The sequence below is a fragment of the Ceratotherium simum genome, chromosome 16 (genome assembly GCF_057802395.1).
Source record: "Ceratotherium simum simum isolate JZ-2026a chromosome 16, ASM5780239v1, whole genome shotgun sequence".
NCBI classification, from domain to species: Eukaryota; Metazoa; Chordata; class Mammalia; order Perissodactyla; family Rhinocerotidae; genus Ceratotherium; species Ceratotherium simum.
The window spans coordinates 37,913,864-37,935,636 of NC_141915.1; the positions used below are offsets into that span (position 1 = coordinate 37,913,864).

The 21,773-nt window shown below is 42.1% G+C and overlaps 1 protein-coding gene across 3 annotated transcripts; it reads left to right on the plus strand.

The window, feature by feature from the left end:
• Positions 1 to 1,451: 1,451 nt before the first annotated feature.
• On the plus strand, positions 1,452 to 20,645 carry CBX1 (chromobox 1). Of its 3 annotated transcripts, none has more exons than XM_087441044.1 (6): positions 1,452 to 1,625; positions 16,023 to 16,199; positions 16,914 to 17,091; positions 17,688 to 17,782; positions 17,878 to 17,963; positions 20,056 to 20,201. In XM_087441044.1, the coding sequence occupies exons 2-5, from the start codon at positions 16,060 to 16,062 to the stop codon at positions 17,954 to 17,956; spliced, it is 492 nt and encodes a 163-aa protein (XP_087297170.1). In that variant the 5' UTR covers positions 1,452 to 1,625; positions 16,023 to 16,059; the 3' UTR covers positions 17,957 to 17,963; positions 20,056 to 20,201. The 3 variants fall into 3 exon arrangements, with proteins under 3 accessions (XP_087297170.1, XP_087297169.1, XP_014646261.1); XM_087441043.1 differs by lacking the exon at positions 17,878 to 17,963 and adding an exon at positions 13,532 to 13,719 and having other exon boundaries at positions 1,455 to 1,625; positions 20,056 to 20,645; XM_014790775.2 differs by lacking the exon at positions 17,878 to 17,963 and having other exon boundaries at positions 1,456 to 1,625; positions 20,056 to 20,645.
• Positions 20,646 to 21,773: the final 1,128 nt, after the last annotated feature.

A 21,773-nucleotide genomic window follows, 5' to 3' on the forward strand; every position in this document is an offset into this window, starting at 1 on the left:
GGACTTAACAAAATTCCTAGCACTGGCTAAGTACTCAATAATAGTAGCTAATATTACAACTAATTTTCTCATCATTAAAGTTATTAAAAACAGAATAGGACACTTCAGGAGGGAGTTAGATGAATTTTTGCCCCTTCACAGACACCCAACCCAAATGTCTCGGGAAGAATTGCCCTCTTTTCTGTGCTCTCACCAGCCCTTTTAGCAAAACTATTGTGATATTCCTGGGCTGCGTTGCTTACATTACAATTCTCCAGAGCCCTGCACAGTACCTGGCCCAGCAAAACTGTTATTCTAAGGCAGATTCCTGCCTTCTGGGGTGGAGTGCAGTAAACTAGTTGCCTTTCTCCTGTCTCTCTGATCAGGAAATTTGAATATTCAAAGTAAGGAAGAAAATGTTACCTTCTGGTAGAAGTCTGTCTATTTAGTTCCTGATTAGATACGGAAAAGGAGAGTAAGGGAGAGAGTAAAAAAACCAACAAATCTGATGTGAAGAAAAGAGATGAAGGAAAAGTTGATCACCTCCATTTTATGTCAGGTAGGAAGAAGGACATATCATTAATTCACTTAATCGTTTAACAAATTTTGCTTGACTACTGTACGCCAGGGACTCTACTGGGCACTGGGGATAACGTCGTGAACAACACGAGGCAAGGTTTCTGCTGAGTTTCGAGTCCAAAAGAGAAGACAGACATTAATGACAACAAAGTGGGGTGAATGTTATGATGAGACCAAATTTCCATATGAACGGGTTTGGGGACAGTAATCTAGTTGAAATCAGGAGAACTGGAACACTTGTCTACTTCTATGGGTTTTGGGTTTTTTTCTTTCTTTTTTTTTCTTTCCCTATTTCTATGTTTCTTTGGGGTGGCTAGTAAGGGGTGCTCATGGAGATTAGGGGGTCCGCACTAAAGGGACCCATTGGCGCAGCCAATGAAAAGGGGGAAGTTCAGGTTGCCATGGTGACACACTTAGCAAGGGCACCTAACCTAGTCTAAGGGGTGAGGGAAGGCCTCGAAGGGGAAGTAATCTCAACGCTGAGAAGTAGAAGCCTTACAGAGATTTGAGGAGGCGAAAATTGAGGATTACACAGATTATTGGAGATTTGAGAAAGCTCTGATGAGAAACCGTTAAGATTAAAAACTTTGGAGGATGTGCATTACTGTCCAGAAGTAGTTGACTTTTCGAACCAAACATCAAGGGGCTCGCTCTTAAAGCCACAAGTTCTAATTTTCTAGGATGAAACATTCTAAACCACAGTCTCTCCGGCACTAACTGTAAAAACTGAAACTCCCTAAAACCCTCGGAAACGGTGCGTTGCGGAGTGGGATGCGCGCAGCACTTCGGGTCTTGTAGTCTCGGATGGACTCCGAGTCCCATAGTGCTGTGCGGCGGGTCGTCGCGCCTGCGCGGTGCAGGCGGCGGGCAGCGTAGAGTGCGAAGCTCTTTTGTTCGGCAAAGGGGAGGGCGGTTGGCTGGGGCCTGCGGTACGCCGCTTCAGTGAGGGGCTCGCCTGCGGCCACCCAGCTTCTTGCCTTTCTGGGCGCCACTCCCCCGGCCAGCCCGACGCGACGCGCCAGTAGCGCGGCACCGATTCCTCTCGGGCTCTTGGGCGCTGCTCTGAGGTGAAGAACCCGCTAGAGGCGGGGAAGCGGGGGGAGGCGCGGCGGCGGCGGGAGCTCTGGGAGAGGGGCCGCGCGCTCGCGGCGGAGGTTGGGAGCGGAGAGCGCGCCCGGGTCCCGCGCCTTTCCCGTGCCGAGCACTCTGCCGGGCGCAGGAGTCGGGCGCCCGGCGCGAAGAGGATGGAGAGGGCGGGGCGGCGTATCCTGAGCTAGAGATTGAAACGACCCTGGGTGGGCCGAGCACTTGCTGGTCGCTCCTCCGGGCCTGGGTAGACCGAGACAATGCTGCTCGGCTTGGGCGGGCGGCTGTGGGATTGGGCTGGAGAGGAAACACTTGAGTCTATTGGGAAAGGGACAGACTGGGCAGCCTTGATGCTCCGACATGCGTGGGGAGGGTTGACGACTGCGAGACCCGAGGTTTAGAAATGTAACCTGAGAATATTGGGTCCGGCCAGGGCTGCACAGGAATTTCGCTTTCAGGGCTAGAGAGAAGTAACTTGGAGTAAAATTTAAGAGGGGGCTGGGCAGCCCAAGGTGTGCTACTGGGGAAGGAGATCTATTGAATAAATTGGGGTGGGGGCTAGGAAGAGGAGGGGCAGTTATTTGCCGGGTTTGGCTTTAGAGGGGCAGCAGCTGTTAAGAGTAAGGAGGGCGGAGGTCCCGACGGTATTTGTAAGTCGTGAAAAGGGGAAAACTGGCCGACCTTGCTTCTGTATGGATCCTTACACAGTGGGGAGCTGTAAGGTCGATGTGCGAAGAAAGAAAGGATGGAACACCCTTTCTTCCCTTTTCCAGGTTTTCTACTACCTTCACTCCATGATTCCTGTAGGGAGTTAAAAAGTCCCAGTGGGGGCCGGCCCGGTGGCGTAGCGGTTAAGTTCGCGCCCTCTGCTTTGGGAGGCCCGGGGTTCGCCAGTTCCGATCCTGGGCGCGGACCTACGCACCGCTCATCAAGCCATGCTGAGGCGGCCTCCCGCATAGAAGAGCTAGAAAGACCTACACCTAGGATACACAACTACGCAAGCGGGGGTGGTTAAAAAAATAAAAAGTGCAGGGGGGTTAAAAAAAATAAAAAGTCCAAGTGCAGCTCTTGCTTTGATTCAAAATTAGTTCCATAAGTTTTTGTCTGGGATTGTTACTGGTTGCAAAGGGCAGTAATATTGTAGAAATGTGTAAATGAGTTAATATTTAAGGAATTAAGTAAGTGAGAGATGATGTGGGAAATTGGGAGACAAAGGAAGAGTTCGTGATATTGTGAGATTTCTTTTCTTGGGCTCTTATGTTTTTTAGCCAGCCTTTCTTGTTGGAAAATTAGAATATAGAGTGAGCAATATTTTTGCCACTTTTCAAAGCTTCAGATGAAGGTTTTTCATGAATTGGCGTTATATTCAGACATGTTTAACTCAATTGAGGTGGAGTTTATGAAAAGATCAGTTATGTTAGAACTCTGGCCAGGGGTAAGATTCATGTTAGCCAAAGTTTGGAATAGTTCGAAAAGATCCAAGGTTTTGGAATAGATGCATTAATACAATTGGGAAATTAGTGCCTGTGTTCCTTCCTAGGCGCTTAGACATTTATGTGGAAAGTGGTGTGATTGAAGGGCACCTTGTTGGAACAGGTCACACCTTCATAAAGCGTTAGGGCAGTTCAGGATCTTCAGTCATTTCCAATTTCGCCTCTGGTGCAGTTTTTCTTCATCGGCTGCTGTTACCTAAATTGTTTTTCATTAAAAATGTAAATAGTCTGTAGCCTGGTGCTTCTAGCTTCTTGATTAAAAGAGACCAAGTAAGGGTTTGTGACTACAGGGTACTCATAATTTTCTAACCATACATCTAAAGAAAAGAAGCAACCATTGTATCTTCTGGTGCCCATTTTAGGGACTAGGAAAATATTTCTTTCTGAGTTTACACCATTTAAAAAGAGGATGGATGCATTTTTGTTATTTTCTAGTAGCTTATCCATCAAAATCTCCTCTTTTCATATACTGTCTCTGGTGATGTAACAGATTTTGCATTAGATGTGATAGATTTTTCACTTCGTAGATTATTTCTCTGAAGAGTGTTTGGAATCAAGTGCTAATGGGCTCACATAAGATGGGGCCATACCTCTTGTTCATCCAAGTGTCTGGCACATAGTAGGCTGCTCAGATTGTTGAATGAATGGATAGGGCTTTGAGATGCTTTCTAGGAATTCTATGTGTTGGCAGAATGAATGAATGTACATTTATGTAATCAGTTTGTCTTTAAATATATATTTTTTATTTTTATTTATTTTTTTGTGAGGAAGATCAGCCCTGAGCTAACATCTGCCAATCCTCCTCTTTTTGCTGAGGAAGACTGGCCCTGGGCTAACATCTGTGCCCATCTTGCTCCACTTTATATGGGACTCTGCCACAGTGGAGTCGGCGTGCGCCCGGGATGGCCGCAACGGAGTGTGCACACTTAACCACTGCGCCACTGGGCTGGCCCCAGTTTGCCTGTCTTTGATCTCTGACATTTGGCATAGTAAAACTGTTGCCCTTGGCATGTTTGGCTTAGCCTCAGTTTTTAATGTACTCACCTTGGTATTAAATACAGAAAATTATGCAGATTGTGCAAGTGACAATTTTAAATACCTTAGGCAAGGAAGAGGAGAGGCCCCAGGTTCTGGGTTTCAATGACAAGCTATATAGTTTGAATATTTTCTGTTTTAGAAGTATCTTGGAAAAATCTTTTGTGTCCTTAGTATAGAGTTAATAAGTTTCCCAATAGTGATGTCTATTGGAAAATTGATGTCTATTGAAAAATTGAAGAGCCTTTCCAAGGTTAATCTTGGAGAAATTGCAGTCATGCATTGCTTAACGACGGGGACCCGTTCTGAGAAATGCATCGATAGCCAATTTTGTCATGGGAACATCACAGAGTGTACCTACAGAAACCTAGATGGTATAGCCTACTACACACCTAGGCTATATGGTACTAATCCGTGGGACCACTGTCGTATATGCAGTTTGTCATTGACCAAAACATTGTTATACAGCACATTACTGTATTCAAATAGGGACAAAATTCAGATCCTGTCAGTATTTGAATTGAATAACTTGAGCGTTAAATCTTTGCTGCCTTTAGTTTTTATGATTTGCTGAACAAAAGGAGGTGACCTAATTTGTCTGTGAAATTGTGCCTTTCTCTTTAATAATAAGGGCCCAACAGAACTGTGTTATTTGAGGGTTTAGTCCCAGTAATCTGGGGATTTGTTTTGTTATCTGTGAATGCTTTGATCTCTGCTTTTAATTCCAATTTAGTCATAATTCTGGTCTAGCTTTCTAATCATTTTTATTTCATCTTAAACTAAAAGATTTGCTTCAGGTATCACTGTGTCCTACTAATATTTGCAGATCCCTGTGGCCTCTCAACTCAAAGCCGTATCTATTAGTTTCATCCATATCAGCATACTGAAAGGGGATTGGCCGGGTTTCTGGATACATTTCAGATGAAATTCTAATTTTATTCACACACCAGTATTCTAGTCCTAGATCCTAGAGTTTGAGGGCAGGGATTCCTTTAAAAATGAAACTCCTGCTCACTGGGTATGTGGCACAAGTTCTTGTTTTCTGCTCAGTAAGTTTTTCCATCTGGAAAGCATTTGCCTCACAAACAGCCACAGCTAACAGACTGAAAGCAGTTTAGAACCATGAGCCAGGAGGACTGCGAACTGAATATCCTACACATGCCTTCACCTGCCTTGTGACGACTGTTACTGTAGTTGCTCCTGCTCAGCAAAGGTACATCTTTCTTGTTTTCCATTTAGGGCTTGTGGATCAGATTCATCTTGCTGACCATTCTCTAAAAAGCTGGCAGCTTTGGGCTTCTGTTCTCTGGTTATCTGAGTCTCAGACATCCATCCCTATTGCCCATGTAGGGTTTGGCACCTGACACGGGGCCCAGACCTACCTTTAATTGACTAAGTCGAAATAGAAACCAAATTCTTTGGGAACCAACCGCAAGGAAAAGAGAAATAATATTTGGCTAGGTTGGGTAGGCTTTGGGGAAGAAGTGGCATTTAAGTTGGGTCTTGAAGGATGAGTAGCATTTTGACTGCAGGTCTTGGACAGGAGCGTACTTCTTTTTGTGTGTGTGTGAGGAAGATCAGCCCTGAGCTAACATCCATGGCAATCCTCCTCTTTTTGCTGAGGAAGACTGGCCCTGAGCTAACATCCGTGCCCATCTTCCTCCACTTTATGTGGGACGCAGCCACAGCATGGCCTGACAAGCGGTGCGTTGGTGCGCGCCCAGGATCTGAACCCAGGCCGCCGGCAGTGGAGTGCGCGCATTTAACCACTAGGCCATGGGGCCGGCCCCAAGGAGTGCACTTCTTTATAATGAGCAAAGCCATGTGTGGAGGAAACAGGAAACGTGCAGGATGTGTTCAGGTTATAGTTCTTGGTTTTGACAGGAGTGTAGGTTTTGTGAGGGAAGTAGGAGTGGAATGGTTGGAAACAAAGGGACTTAGATGTTACTCTGAGGAATTGGCCTTTGTTTTAAGGAGGAGGGGACCTTGTAGAAAAATTTTTAGCAATAACCTACCACTTTCCTGTTCAGTCAACCCCCGCCCAAACTGGTTTACACACCATCTACCTCAGAGGTGCCTCATTGTTTTTGTTCACGACAGTTTCTTGGGCCAGATTGCCCTCTTTCCATCCACCTTTTGAAATGCTCTGGGAGCCTGGCTTCAATCCCAACTTTCAGAACCTTTCCTTCTCACTCTAACCATTTATTCCTCTAAGCCCCTGTAGTGCTTTTGTGACTGCTTATTATTGCTTATATTTCTTGTGCTAATTATTACGTATTCTTGTCATTTCTCCTGTTGAAATGAGCTTCAACTTGCATTGTTTACCTTTTTGTATGTTTTTGTCTTTCAATCCTGGCTCTGTGTCTTACTGGAGGATTTTGGGAAATTTTCTTTGCTTCAGTAAGCCTTAGTTTCCTCGTTTGTGAAATGGGCTTAATAGAGTTGTTGTGAGGATTGAATTAAGTGCCTTTATATGCATTAAGTGTTCAAGTAGTGAATAAATGTTAGTTATTATGTTATTATTACTTACCTGTAAGGGATTCTGAAAAGCCTGTACTTCTTGGTGTCTGCATGTCCCACTAGCCTGACCAAACAGCTCTGTTTGCGTGGGTCTGAAAGGGTCCTGCGATGTGGAACTTTCTGTACTTTACCCAGGGTCACCCTGTACATATTCCACCCAGGCTCTTAGTAAATGCATATTGATTTGATTTGGCTTTTTAATAGATAGTATTAAAAGCTAGTGGAGCTGTAGTTATAAACTTTCATAGCCATTAATTGACTAGGTCTTAGACCTAAGCTAGAGGCAAAAGGGGGGAAAGGAAAACAAGGAATGGAAAAAGGAGCTAGATGAAAGAAGGAACGAAGTGGGGAGTGATATGCATAATTATCATCTGGTCCTTGCCTGCCACTCCCTCGGTCTAGCTCTTTCTACCTGGTCACATTTCTGTTCCTCAGATAAAGCAAGCTCTTCTCACCTTAGGACTTTGAACCAACTATTCCCTAAATGAGGTGTTTTTTTCTGATTTTTGCTGAGTTATCTCCTTGTCTCTGTTTAAATGTTACTTAATCTACAGATATTGTCTCTTTTTTTGGTGAGGAAGATTGGCCCTGAGCTAACATCTGTGCCAGTCTTCCTCTACTTTGTATATGGGACGCCGCCACAGCATGGCTTGATGAGCGGTGTGTAGGTCCACGCCTGGGATCTGAACCCACAAACCCCAGGCTGCCGAAGCAGAGTGCACGAACTTAACCACTATGCCACCAGGCCGGCCCCTAAAGATATTTTCTTTATAGCATTTATTACTAATGTTTTCTCGGTTATTGTCTCTGCCCTGCTTTGCACATGTATGTGTGTACACACTCCCACCCATGCTCACTCACTTGTCCACATTAGAATGTAAACTCTAAGAGACCAGGGATTTTGTCTGTTGTGTTCACCCTATTTTTCTAGCACCTCACACATAAGAGGTGGCCAATAGATAATTGTTAAATGAATAAATACTGTAGGAGCATACTCATAGGAAGAGTTAACCTAAACTTAGTCTGGGGCTTCAGGGAAGCTTCTGGTGGTGACATTTTAGCTAAGGGAATTGGTCAAGTGAAGCATGGGGCAAAGGGCAAGGTGGTTGTGATTGATAGGTTAGGTGCAGTGGTCTTCAGCTCAAATGCCACCAATAATGATAAGAAGAGATCTGCACTTCAAAATCAGTGGCTAGTATTGAGAATGAATTGTGTTAGGAGTTATCCAGGCAAGAGGTGACGGTGGCTTGGAATAGGATGGTAGTAGTGGGGCCAGGAAAATGTATGAATTGAAAGATGTTTAAGATATGAAATCAATAGAGTTTAATAAGAGACTGGATATGGAGGATGAGTGGAGAGAAATCAAGGATGATTGTCGTATTTTTGTCTTGATCTCAGTAAAAGCTATATGAATTCTTAGAAAGACCATTGTTCGTTTAATTGGGTGATTGGCTTTTTTAAAAAGTAAGTACGGATGATTGGATCAAGATGTGGTATATATATACAATGGAATACTACTCAGCCATAAAAAAAGACAAAATCGTCCCATTTGCAACAACATGGATGGACCTGGAGAGTATTATGTTAAGTGAAATAAGCCAGAAAGAGATCAAACACCGTATGATCTCACTCATATGTGGATATAAACCAACACATGGACGGAGAAAACTATTGTGGTTACCAGGGGTAATGGGGGTAGGGGGTGGGCACAAGGGGTGAAGGGAGACATGTATATGGTGATGGACAAACAAAAATGTACAACCAAAAATTTCACAATGTTATAAACTATTAAAACATCAATAAAAAAAGTATTGAATCAATTAAAAAAAATCTCATGAATACAAAAATTCATGTGAAAAGAAAAAAACAAAAAGTATATATGTAAAATCTGAGCCTGAAATCACAACCTCTGAAGTTTATTGTAGAACTTTACTGTGTGGATCATCAAAACTGATTTTTGGTATTTACGTGGGTCTTCAGAAATCTTAAAATTCTTTACATAAATAAATTATTGTGTTGAAATTTTCCACTGTGTATCCAGAATTTACTTCCTTTTTCTCACCTATCTTATCTATCTTCACAGGAAGATGTATTCCTTTATCATTTACTACAAGAGCTTTGTTACTTTATTTTCCTGCCTGGGCCAGATAAGAGGAAGAGCACAAGAAATCCCTGCACTTTAGGTGTATGAAATGTGATTTCTCAGTTTCTGGCAGCTCTTCTGTCTCCATCTTCCAGAAATGAGATCTTGGTTTCTCTGTTTTGTAATTATTGGTTCATTCGTACCAGCCAGACCTGGGTCCTTGAGTGTGTTCTGGAGCTGCTCTGCTGTTGTGAAAAATGTAGCCATGAATTTCAGCTATAGACAAAAGACAAAAATGGTGGTTTCTCATTGAATTCCTCACACACTGGGTTTCAGAGAGTAGGACTTATATGCAAATATGTAGATAATTAATGCCATAGGTCATAAAAACTCAGCTCAAAGGGATCCCATGAGAGTTGTTATACCTATTTTACAGATGAGCAAAGTGAGTTATGCAGTAAATATATATAACTGCGTATGTGCGTAAGGTGGTTTTGAGAGGTCAGGGCTGGGCGAGATATCACGCTTCTGGTGCTCGTCCTAGCTTCTGGTGGAAGGAAAGGGCTATGAGGATCCTGCAAGCAGTGCTCTTCCAGTTTCATTGCTAATGCAAAAAAGGTCTAGATTGAATGATGTTGAATGTGATGTAGAGAAGGGTTTTTCAAGAATATTGGTTGTTGGGGCTGGCCCGGTGGCATAGCAGTGAAGTACGCACGCTCCCCTGTCGCGGTCCGGGGTTCGCAGGTTTGGATCCTGGGCACACACCGACGGACCGCTTGTGAAGCCATGCTGCGGCAGTGTCCATATAAAGTAGAGGAAGATGGGCATGGATGTTAGCCCAGGGCCAATCTTCCTCAGCAAAAAGAGGAGGATTGGCATCGGATGTTAGCCCAGGGCTAATCTTCCTCACACACACACACACACACACACACACACACACACACACGAAAAAACAATATTTGTTATTTTCTTATTGCTCCAGCCTTATTCTAAATTTTATGGAGAAAAATGTTCACCTGCCTTTTAGCTAACTAGGAGAATTGATTTCTGTCTGCAATGTGTGTAATTTCACCTGAGGAGTATAGTTTCTGCCAGTCCCCTTATAGCAGTAGCTTTTGTCCAAGGATGTGCATCACATCACCTAAGGAGCTTTTAAAGGTGCAAATACCGTGGTTAAAGCAAGGTCGTTTGCAATAATAAAAAATTGGAAACAATCCAAATTTTCAGCACTAAGTGAATGGTTAGAGTATGGCACATCCATACAATATGGAATACTATGCAGCTGTTAATAATGAAGATCTTAGGGGCTGGCCCTGTGGTGTAGCGTTTAAGTGGGCGCCCTCCACTGCTGGTGGGCCGGGTTTGGATCCCAGGCGCACACTTGTCAGGCCATGCTGTGGTGGCGTCCCATATAAAGTGGCGGAAGATGGGCATGGATGTTAGCCCAGGGCCAGTCTTCCTCAGCAAAAAAAAAGAGGAGGATTGCCATGGATGTTAGCTCAGGGCTGATCTTCCTCACACACACACAAAAAAGAATGAAGATCTTTATGGAACAATGTCATAGATACATTACATTATATAAAAAGGCAAGCTGTAGAACAATTATATCTATTTTCACATATTTTTATTTGGGTTAGTTTATAGAAGAACAAAAATAGGCTTTGACAAGTTTTGGGCCAGGGAACTTTCATTTCCTGTATTATATTATAATTAGGAAAACAAAATATTTTTTAAAAATATGGGCTGGCCCAGTGGCCTAGTGGTTCACTTTGACACACTCCACTCTGGTGGCTTGGGTTCAGTTCCTGGGTGCGGACCTACACCGCTCGTCGGTGGCCGTGCTGTGGCAGCGACCCACATACAAAATAGAGGAAGATTGGCAAATAGATGTTAGCTCAGGGCAAATCTTCCTCAGCAAAAAAAATAAATAAAATAAAAGTAATAGACACATACCCCTACTTTCTGATTCATTGGATCTGGGCATCTGTATTTATAAATTCTGTAAGTGATTCTGATTCTCATATAGGTGAAAATTCTCTACTCAAGGTCTGCTTTCCTGTGAATTCTTTCTTAGTAAAGATGGTCACCTCACCAGACCAACATTCTAAATGTTTTACCTTAGCATATAGCTAAAAGCCCTACTGGTTTGGTTTCAGAGGCCTATAGATCTGGTTACTTTGTCCTCACATCTGGAATTTGATCTTTCAAGCTGGTAAGAAATCAGCATGGAAGTTCCTGGAGTAGCCGTTTATAATTCATGTATGTGATGGCATCCAGGGGCTATGCTCACATTGTCTTCTCAGATCCTTCTCATACTCTTTCCAGGACTACTCAAAAACAAAACAAAATGCGTAATCTTGTATCTGATATTTTACTGTCTTCTGCCTTCAATTAGCATTGTTCCTCCTTTCCATTTTCTAGCTCCTGACTACAGGAGTTGTGAGTGTGTGAGAATTGCAACAGTGCTCTTTTTTTCTCTTAAAAGAGCTATGAGTTCATGACTCTTGCTTGAGATTTACACTATTCCTGGGTTCATTGAGACACTATAGATGAATTTTGGTTTCTTAAAATTGGCATTTTCTCAGTAGTTCTCTCTCCAGCCTGCTTGCTAGGTGTTTAACTTCAAAAATTCTGCACCATCTAGCACTTGTCAATTTAAATTACTCAGAAGACTGCTGGAGCACTAAAAATCAAAGCTTTGTTACTGCCTGCTGATTTAATTAACAATGAATACCTTCATGTTCCAGTAACCAATTAAAAATTATTGGTTTTTTAACAGCCATACCTTCCAAGGTCTTTTCTGAAAGAAAATCGTTATCAAGTCACTTCCTTATTTACTGATGACAAATGGTAGGGAGGATCCATCTCAAGAGACTTCCTAGTCGTTTCCTTACACTGGCTGGAGGGCAGCCTCCCTGTAGGTGTGGAGCTAGCTCCTGATGTGTGTGCAGCAGGGCTGTCAGCCCAGCCTTGCTGGGAAATCTACTGACTGAAGTGCTGTGCTCTTTGTTAGTTGGTGACCTTAGGTGATTGGTGATTTTATTTCATGTAAATCTGTTGCCTGTTATCTATCTGTTATATTATCTACTATCTATGGGGTGGTGATAACATCTGAATGGTTTGTTTTTTTCACAGGATGGTTTCAAGGATCAAATAAGATGACATGTGGTAGCACTTTGTAAAGTGGAATACAAATGTAAAGTATTATTTTTCTGGGCATCTTAAAATGTTGCAGACCCAGTAAATATTTAGGTAAAAGTTATAGGAGCTTAATTAACTCTAGGTTTTTTTGTCTGCAACATTGTGATAAACCTTAAGAAGACTTGTCCAAGGATTAAGATTTCTGAGTTAATCTAGAACTGTTTGCCCTTGTGTACACCTCTTGTGATGTTCTATCATATATTTTGACCCTTTGTTCAATGATTATGGCACTTTTGATGCTATAATTTCGTTGTCAGGATGCTTAGGAGTGGCAAATAGCGTTGACTAAAAGCATTTTTCTTTTTTTTTTTTTTAAAGATTTTATTTATTTTATTTTTTCCCCCCAAAGCCCCAGTGGATAGTTGTATGTCGTAGCTGCACATCCTTCTAGTTGCTGTATGCGGGACTCGGCCTCAGGATGAACGGAGAAGTGGTGCCTCGATGCGCACCCGGGATCCGAACCCGGGCCACCAGCATCGCAGCGTGCGCACTTAACCACCAAGCCACAGGGCCGGCCCTAAAAGCATTTTTCTGTTGTGCTACTACGCTGATCTGAGTTACTTTGCAGTTTCCCTGCCAAGCAATTCCAGTGAGAGCCCTCCTTCCAGATGTCCCTACTGGTGTTTGGAGACTGCCATATTGAGGGAGAGGGGAGTTTCTCTTGAAATAATCCTTTTGGAAACTATATGAGAATAATTGGCCCGTCCTAATGTTTAAGGAGGCTCTTGGCTCCGCTGAAGGTGCTGGATTCTATAGGAAGAGTGGATTGCATATTTAATCTACTCCTACTGATTTTGACAAACAACTTATTCAGGACCCGAAAGACCTAAGAAAATAATAAGGAAAAAACTCACATTGGGAAGCCTGGCTGAGAATCTCCAATATAAAGAATCCAATCTCTGGAGGTAGATGCGGGAAAGAGCTAGCTAAGAAAGCTGAGCGAGAAGCAGGAGTCTGTTTTCTATATTCACTTATTTGAATTGCTCTTAGAACAATGAGTTAAGTGAGTGAAGATGAAAATCAAGAAGTCTTACTTTAGATTGCCCCCATTTTGGGGATTTTCTTTACCTAACCCAAAGGATTCTGTTCTTGTTCTATTCTTTGACTCTTCCTTTAGCTTTCTCCCTTGGGGCCATGCTAATGATAAAGGGAGGGGAGGCCTGCAGTGGCCAGAGATAAGCCAGAAGCTGTCCTGGCCCTTTTGGTTCATAGTAAGTATTAGCAGGATCAGATGGGCAATATTCACTGCTGTTTCTTTTTGTGAATAAGACAAATATAGCTATTTATGTCGCTAACACAGAGCCTCAAATAGCTCTGAAGTCTGAAGCCATAGTGATAGAATGCCTTTCCTTTACTTTCTTAAATTTAAGCACCTTGGAAGAGGGATTATTAGGGGACAGTTACTGTTTTTTGGATTGTCTGTAACCTATTGTTTCCCTTCCATCTGTTGAGAAAGGGAATATCTTCTAATTTCCAAGTCCAAATTAATAGAGGGAGTTGTGGTAACTCTTGTTATTTAAAGATTTTTTATTTATTCAGTTTTTTCCCCCCAAAGCCCCAGTAGACAGTTGTATGCCATAGGTTCACATCCTTCCAGTTGCTGTACGCGGGACTCGGCCTCACGCTGGACGGAGAAGTGGTGCCTCGGGGCGCTCCCGGGATCCGAACCCGGGCCGCCAGCATCAGAGCGCGCACACTTAACCGCCAAGCCACGGAGCCGGCCCTAACTCTTGTTATTTAAAGGTGATTGTCAATTTTTTTTTCTCTGCACTTTAACCAAAGACTGACGATAAATCTTGCTACCCCTTCCACTAACAGTGAAAGGAAGCAAGCAAGGAGTAGCACTTGTTCTTGGGAGAAAACACTAGTGCATTTATCCAAAAGGAAAATTAGGTTTTTCTTTCCTCATAAAATAACACTTGTCATATGGCAATCAGAATTGTGAAAACTTGAAAGCATCTCCTTCCAGGAAGAAGCATAGCCTCTGAATCAGAGGCACAGTGAAGCTTAGCAAAGAATTAGCCAATGATTACATTCGATTCTCTGATTAGTCTGTTCTGTAACAGAAGGACAGGAAGACTCATGTGGCACTTTCTCTAAAAGATAGAGGGGTTGGGGAGGGAAGGAAAGCAGAGTCTTCAGTATGTAAATGGAGAGGAAGAGTGTTTTCCGTACATCTTAGCACAGATATGTGTTCTGAACGGTGTTGCCTTAGGCCAGACTAAAAGCACTTCAGAAAACATTTTTATGCCACTCTGCAAAAGTTTAGAACACCTTTAGTGGAAGAGGTGTCTACTTTTTTTTTTTTTAATTGATGTTTTAATAGTTTTTAACATTGTGAAATTTTGGGTTGTACATTTTTGTTTGTCCATCACCATATATATGTCTCCCTTCACCCCTTGTGCCCACCCCCACCCCCGTAGCCCCTGGTAACCACAATATTCTGTCTATGGTTGGTTTATATTCCACATATGAGTGAGATCATACAGTGTTCGTCTTTCTCCTTCTGGCTTACTTCACTTAACATAATATCCTCCAGGCCCATCCATGTTGTTGCCTTTTTTTTTTTTTTTTTTACCAGACATTAAGCTTCAGGAAGGCAGGGACCATTTCTTATTCTCTTGAATCTCCAGTATTGTCTGGAATTTTCTAGCAGCCAAACAAATGTTTATAGTTTCAGTAAGTCAGCATTGCTCATGTACACAGACATGGGAATGTCTCGGAGTATAAACCTAAGCATCTCTGGATAATATAACTGACTCATAATGATGATCTTGACTTTTATGAAAGGTTTGTTTTATTTCATATTGTGTGTAGATGAACTCTTTCTAAATTCTATCTATACATGCCCCAGTTTTAAAGTATTTAGAAGAGTTTCTACTTAACGCAAAGTAAGACTCCTTTTCCCAAGGATGTTAATGAGAACAACCAGTTTAACTCCAAATTAACATTGTCTTAAATTCAAAGCAGGTAGTAACTACTTTCTTGTCTTGGATCATCTACCATACTCTTGATTCTTTGTATCTCATTCTGGGCAACTGTGACCCATCAATTTGTAGATTTTGGCCAGTTTTGTAGATCAATTTTGTTGTATTGATATCTTAGGGCGCCACCTACTGACACAAATTGGTAATCCTAAGGCTTTAAGCCTACCAGCAGTCAGAAAAGTTGTATGAAGGACTAAAGAAAATAGATGTAGAGGGGACTAGAATTTTAGCACTGGAAAAAACTCTTAGAGATTATCCAGCCTGGTAATGTATTTTACAAAAGAATAAACTCGGGTTCTATTATCTGTGATAACTACCTTTTTTTCCCACTCATTTTTCAAATTATTGCAGTTCTCCAGTTTAAAGAATTTCATAGTCATTCTTGCATTTTTGGTGAATCTTTCTCAGCCTTAGAAACAAACTAAGTAGAATAAGAAGCTAACGGGAAACTTGCAAATTGTAAATTAATGGTGGCATTCAGAGACTGCATGAAGAACCTTAAGGGGACTCAAAAGAGAGGGTATTTTAACAATGCCAGAAGAACAGATTATGTTATATATGCATATACAAAAGGGAAAATTAAACTAAATGTTTAATAAATAGGACAAGCTATTTCCCACAGTAAAAATTCAAGTCCAGTACTGTGATGAAGTGGAAAACATTCAGAAACTAGGACAAAGTATGGATCAGAGGATTATATGTATATAAGTTTGATGTACATACATTATTTTTTAGGAAGATTGCTTTTCTTTCAATTTAAGGTATTTTAGATACCATGCTTTATAGTAAAGGGGGTATTGGGAACTTTTTTAGAAAGAATGGGTATAAAAGTTTTAAGTAGATATGCAAGAATAAAGAAATTTGGCTCTGAGATTAGTTGGGGCTGTGTTATGAACTAACTTTCTAGTTTGTGTGTTGAAGATGAGTGGGCATAACGCTTCATAAAAGCAGCATACACTGTTACAGTCATCGATGACGTCCCTGGTTTTCTTATCTAAATATTCACCTAATCAGGAAGAGTGTGCCCTAATGTCCTTTTTATTTTCTTTGTCATTTTAGCAGCGTCACCCTTTATACCAGAAAGCTGGCGGGCACTATGGGGAAAAAACAAAACAAGAAGAAGGTGGAGGAGGTGCTAGAAGAGGAGGAAGAGGAATATGTGGTGGAAAAAGTTCTCGACCGTCGAGTGGTAAAGGGCAAAGTGGAGTATCTCCTGAAGTGGAAGGGGTTCTCAGAGTAAGTTTCATTGACTCTGGTAAATCCATTCATTTACTCACCCACTATTTCTCAGGAGTCTAGTAATGTGCAAGGCCTAGGGTGAGTGATGTGTACAGTGTGACTCAGGCCTGACCTTCAGGGTTTATAGTCTAATTAGGAAAATGATCTACAGGTACAAAGTGCTATATAATGCAAGACAGTGATTTCTGAGGAGCAGTTTTGTTTGTGGCTTTAGACTGATCCAAGTTTGCAAGGAGAAAGTAATTCCTTTAAAGGAGGCAAGTTTAGGGCCGGCCCCGTGGCTTAGCAGTTAAGTGCGTGTGCTCCGCTGCCGGCGGCCCGGGTTCGGATCCCGGGTGCGCACAGACGCACCGCTCCTCTGGCCATGCTGAGGCCGCGTCCCACATACAGCAACTAGAAGGATGTGCAGCTATGACAGACAACTATCTACTGGGGCTTTGGGGGAAAAATAGATAAATAAAATCTTTAAAAAAAATAAATAAATAAAGGAGGCAAGTTTCTAAGCTTTCACTTTGTACTAAAAAGCCCCACACAGCCCCCCGCAAAAATTTCAGCTTTGCTGAGTTCTTGGTCTTGGACAAAATCTAGTTACTTATTATCATTAACTCCTCTTCTCCAAGGACACCAGCTCTTGTCCTCCTGTGCTTCTCCTTAGTATGAGTATGCTAACTTTGAGTGGAAAGTGTGACTCACTGTGCCCTCTGGTTTCAGTGAGGACAACACGTGGGAGCCAGAAGAGAACCTAGATTGCCCCGACCTTATTGCCGAGTTTCTGCAATCACAGAAAACAGCACATGAGACAGATAAATCAGAGGGAGGCAAGCGCAAAGCTGACTCTGATTCTGAAGATAAGGGAGAGGAGAGCAAGCCAAAGAAGAAGAAAGAAGAGGTAAGGCTAAAAGTAAGAATTTTTACTAGCCCAGAATTCACACTGCTATCAGAGAAGCTGAAAGCCAGATAATTTAAGCATTTTTGTTCTGCTGCTGCTTGGACCTCAGTAGCCGTCTCTCAATCCTTCTGGAGTCTGAGATATAGGCTAATGCTAACAGAGCATTTGGGGGCTCACTCCCGTGAAGCCACATAATCTCCTCTTATTTTATCCGCGGTTCAGAAACAATAAGTGCAAGTGAATTCATTCCTGTGAGTAGACAGCTTTCAGTGTTGTCATCACTACGGGTTTGACATAGCTATTTTGATCTGTTCAATACCTTAAAGTAAGTTGTCTTGAGGATGAAGAAACAGTTGTGAACATTTATTTTGCTTGAGATGTGTGTCTCTTTTTACATATAAGGAAACCTCAAGCACTTCATACCTTGATGGAATAATCACTCAGAAGGATTCTAAAATGCCTGTGACTTGGAGCCAAGGACTTGGTGAAATATGGACCAAAGAATTTGATTACATTAATCAGAGAAACAAGAGTAGCTCTAGTTTGGACAACAGTCCCATACAGCTAAAATTGTTCCATTCATCTGGTTTTTACAGTCAGAAAAGCCACGAGGCTTCGCCCGGGGTTTGGAGCCGGAGCGGATTATAGGAGCTACAGACTCCAGTGGAGAACTCATGTTCCTGATGAAATGGTGAGTCAGCCATGTGTGGCTCTGTGTGGTTGTTTTTTTCTTCTCCCCATCTGTTCCATGCCAGAGGAAAAGAGCTGGATCTTCGATATTTCCAGTCGCCCAGGTGTGAAATCTTTAAGATGGCATAGTCCTTCGATAGTGACTCTCGGCCTGACTGCCAGCCTGGACTCATGAGTTACAGGTAGGGGGCCTTAGGATTCTCAGATCTTTGCCCATTTTTTTTAGGAGGTGGGAGAAAATCTAGAGTGGAGAGGGTATGGGGAGGAGTCACATTTCACTTCTGTAAATGAAGGGAAAAAATATGAAATGTGATTGAACCACCCTCCCCTTCTGCCACCTCCTTAATAAAGATTGGGCTATCTCCAGGACCAGAAATTCTCTTAATGCCTCAGGGTTAGGAAAGAATTTCTGTAGCTCTTCCTTTGTCCTTGATTGTTAGATCCATTCCAGTTTGTGCAGATTCTACAATTCCAGGATCAGCCAGCAGGGGTCAGCAAGGCCCTTTTACTACACTGAGCATAGAGCAAGCCTACTTTTTTCCATTGTAAGTATAAATACCAGTGGTAGTGATACTCCGTGAAACAGCATAATGAAAGCAGTTGTCATGAGAATCTTAAGAACTGTAATTAACCCTAAATTCTCTATAATTTCCCTACTCTCCAAAAGGAAGGCTTTCTTCCCTTTTTCTTGCTTGTTGAAATGCTTGTGCTTTTTTCTCCCCAAGTGGATCTCAAGTATTGTCTTTAAAATATAAATTAGGAGTGAATCATTCTAAGCCCTTGCCATTGAAGGCAGCATTCTAGAGGCTTTGTCCTTTTGTCAGTCTAGAACCTTCTCTGAAACTCATAGCTGTACTAAGTCCTCTCCTTTAGAAGGTGGCTGGAGAGGCCTAACTTTAACACCACTGAAAGCCTATGTCACCACTAGCTAACCTCTATTTTCTTCCTATTCCCTCGGTGTTTACTGAATCTGACCTTTTAGCTGATTTATTGCTAGCTTGTAGGAGAAAAGTTAGTTTTTAAGGTGCTACATATGGGGCAAAAGAATTGATAGCAGGAATTGAAATTCTGTCCAACTAGAATACACTGCACGTGACCAGTACGAGTTACATGATGAGTATCTCCATATTGCTTAAGATTGTAGTCCTTTGATTGACTCACTGCTGTGTGTAAAGATTATAGCTAAGTGTAACTCTAGAGGTTAAGATAAGACTGGATGTTGATTATAAAAAACCAAGTTCATTTTAAAGTGATTTTCCTGGAGAATGGAGACACTTGTCCATTTCCAAAAATAGCAGATATTTCTATGTAGTGAAATGACTGAACTTACCTCGGGGTGGTATTGGATTGTCAACAAGGGGCAGCCTCTTTCAGGTTCCCTTACTGTTATGCCCCTTTTCTCTCCCATTCTCTCGAGTCCGTTGTTCAAAAACATACCTTACCGGCTTACTCTTCTCTGGTTGCGTGGGGCTGTGTGGCTTTGGTTTACCTGTTGCTGGGGTTCTGGAAGTTTTGGGTGGTGCCCCATCAGAGATCCCATCATATATCTGTTGCCTGCCATGTGCTACTGCTTCCCTCTAGGATATTCCCAATGACCTAAAAATAGAGCTTACCCCTAAGTCCCTTGTAATATGTAAGTGATTTTCAAATTTTGAGAACATTTTAAAATTCAGAAAAATATAGAGAATTATGTAACAGGCCCTTCATTTTTCTACCTCTCAGTGTTGAAGCACCATTTCAAAGCACCTGAGAGTTGTGGCGTATCTGTGTGAGCATGGCATTTGCTAATGTTAAACAGTGTAATTATATAGTCAGCAAGAAAGTGTCCACCTGCGTTGGCTCTGACCCATGCCAGATTGGTATTAAATCTTATTATCCAACATGGTGTTAAATCCTATTACAAAGCTAAGATCTTTCCATGGGCTCTTAGCAGCTGGGATATGGCTTTTGGAAGAGTATAGTAGCCTCTCTTCTTCCTTCAGAGAATCTGAGAGTCATGCTTTTTTTGGCTTTTCCCAGAGGTTCAGATGTGATAGATTGAGTTAGGTGAGTTAGCTTTTGACAAAGATACTCAGAGGGAATTCTCAACAGGAGAAGGTCTCCGAGGATGTCACTTGACTAAAATCTGCCAGTGAATACTGCTTGGGCCATGTTGTCACCCTTCCCTAGCCTACTTTTCTGGAATTAATATTTTTAAAGACCTGTCCCTTGGGTGATCCAAGTTAGGAGATCACCAGCACCTGGTCTCAAAGTCTCTCTGTGCTTTTTCTGCAGGAAAAACTCTGATGAGGCTGACCTGGTCCCTGCCAAGGAAGCCAATGTCAAGTGCCCACAGGTTGTCATATCTTTCTATGAGGAAAGGCTGACGTGGCATTCCTACCCCTCGGAGGATGATGACAAAAAAGATGACAAGAACTAACTCTCCTGAGTACCAGCCCCTGTCGCATCTGACTGTGGGTTTCAATTGGAGAGGGAAGGGGTTCTACTTGTCTTGACACCATAGAGGTGGCTTGAGAAGATGTCCTTTGAAGAGCCAGTATAGTTTCTGTGCCCTACAGCAGCCCAAGTGCTTTAAAGCCGTTCCATGCTGTATAGTTTGCACACCCATCCCAGTGGAGGGGAAGGAGGAGAAGTGTTTCAAGGCAGCCCATTCTGCACTTTGCTGAGAAAAGCAAAGGCCCTTCCATGAAGGACAGAACTTGCAGAATGGGTGTGTGGGAGAGCAGAAAGATACTGTAGATCTTCAAAGAGCATCTCCACAACCCACAGCCTTCTTCCCAATAGTGTTAACTCTGCATTTTTACAGTGTAGCATGTGTGTAGTTTTTGGCTATTACTGGTGTATTATTTGGGGGTGGGAGGGATGGGGTGGGAAAGAAGGTTGATGAGTAGGATCGTTTTCGTTAAAATTTCGGGCCTGATTGGGGAAATGGTGAAACAATGGAAAGAACCAACAAATAATGATGATTCGGTTATCTGTCCAGAATATATATATCTTTTCAAAAAATGTAATTGGCAACCTAAGTGAGGACTGTGAGAGACTATTTAAAAGCTGTGAATGCCTGAAACTTAGAAGCCAAGGTGTTCCCTGCCTGAGCTTAATGCTGTTCCCAACAAAGGACTAAGCCAGTTAATGTTACCAAAGCTGCCATTTTGGGGATGGAAACTGGTTAAAGAGGGAAAGTCTTTTATTGGAGCGTATACACAGGCAGATCGTTCTGTCTTAGAGGTGCTAATTCTTAAAATTGACAAGAAGACCCTTTCTTTCTAGTTACAAAGTTATAAATAGCTCGTCCATGGAAGCCACTGGCTGAGGTATTTGGGGAGGGTCTTGAAGAGGGAGGTATAGGAGGTGGGAGAGTGGGGGAAGACAAGGGCCCATGCTCTTAGAGTGAAAAACTCTTGGAGCCTCTCTGTTTTTTGAACTTCGGACTCTGAAACCATTGGTGACAGGGTTCAGTCACTGACAGCACAAGTTCATTGAATCACTTCAGGAGTTGAATGATTTCAGAAGCCCTGGTCTCAGGAGAAGATTAAACTTTCATACTGGGGCAGTGGTTCACTTTAAAACACAAAAGAAAACAAAACAAAAAGATTTTTTTAATCATAAGAATTGACTAATATCCAAAATGCTGTCTTGAATCATGAGATCCGTCAGTTCTTGACATCATTTAGACCTGCATCTAGAACTCCATTGTGAAATCTTTTTAGGCATGTGTTAGGTTTCTGTGAAAACTTTGTTAAAATGTAAACTTCATACCACACTGTCAGTTTTTGTCTTAATAAAACTATAGATTTATAATCCTTGATTTCTGTCTTCATTAAGTCTTGCCAGAAACCCTCTTTGCCTTTTATTACCTTATAGGTTCAGCCTGTTGGAAATAACGTCCACCCTTAGATGGTTTTATTTCTTGAACACTGTAGGCTTGAAAATCTGGTACCTGGCCTGAATCTTTGAGTGGTCTCACTATATTAATTTAGTAAATATTTATT

Coding starts and splice junctions, on each gene's coding strand:
- CBX1 (XM_087441043.1), top strand. CDS start 16,060: ATGGGGAAAAAACAAAACAAGAAGAAGGTGGAGGAGGTGCTAGAAGAG. Junction 16,200..16,913: donor AAGTGGAAGGGGTTCTCAGA/GTAAGTTTCATT, acceptor CTCTGGTTTCAG/TGAGGACAACACGTGGGAGC. Junction 17,092..17,687: donor CAAAGAAGAAGAAAGAAGAG/GTAAGGCTAAAA, acceptor TGGTTTTTACAG/TCAGAAAAGCCACGAGGCTT.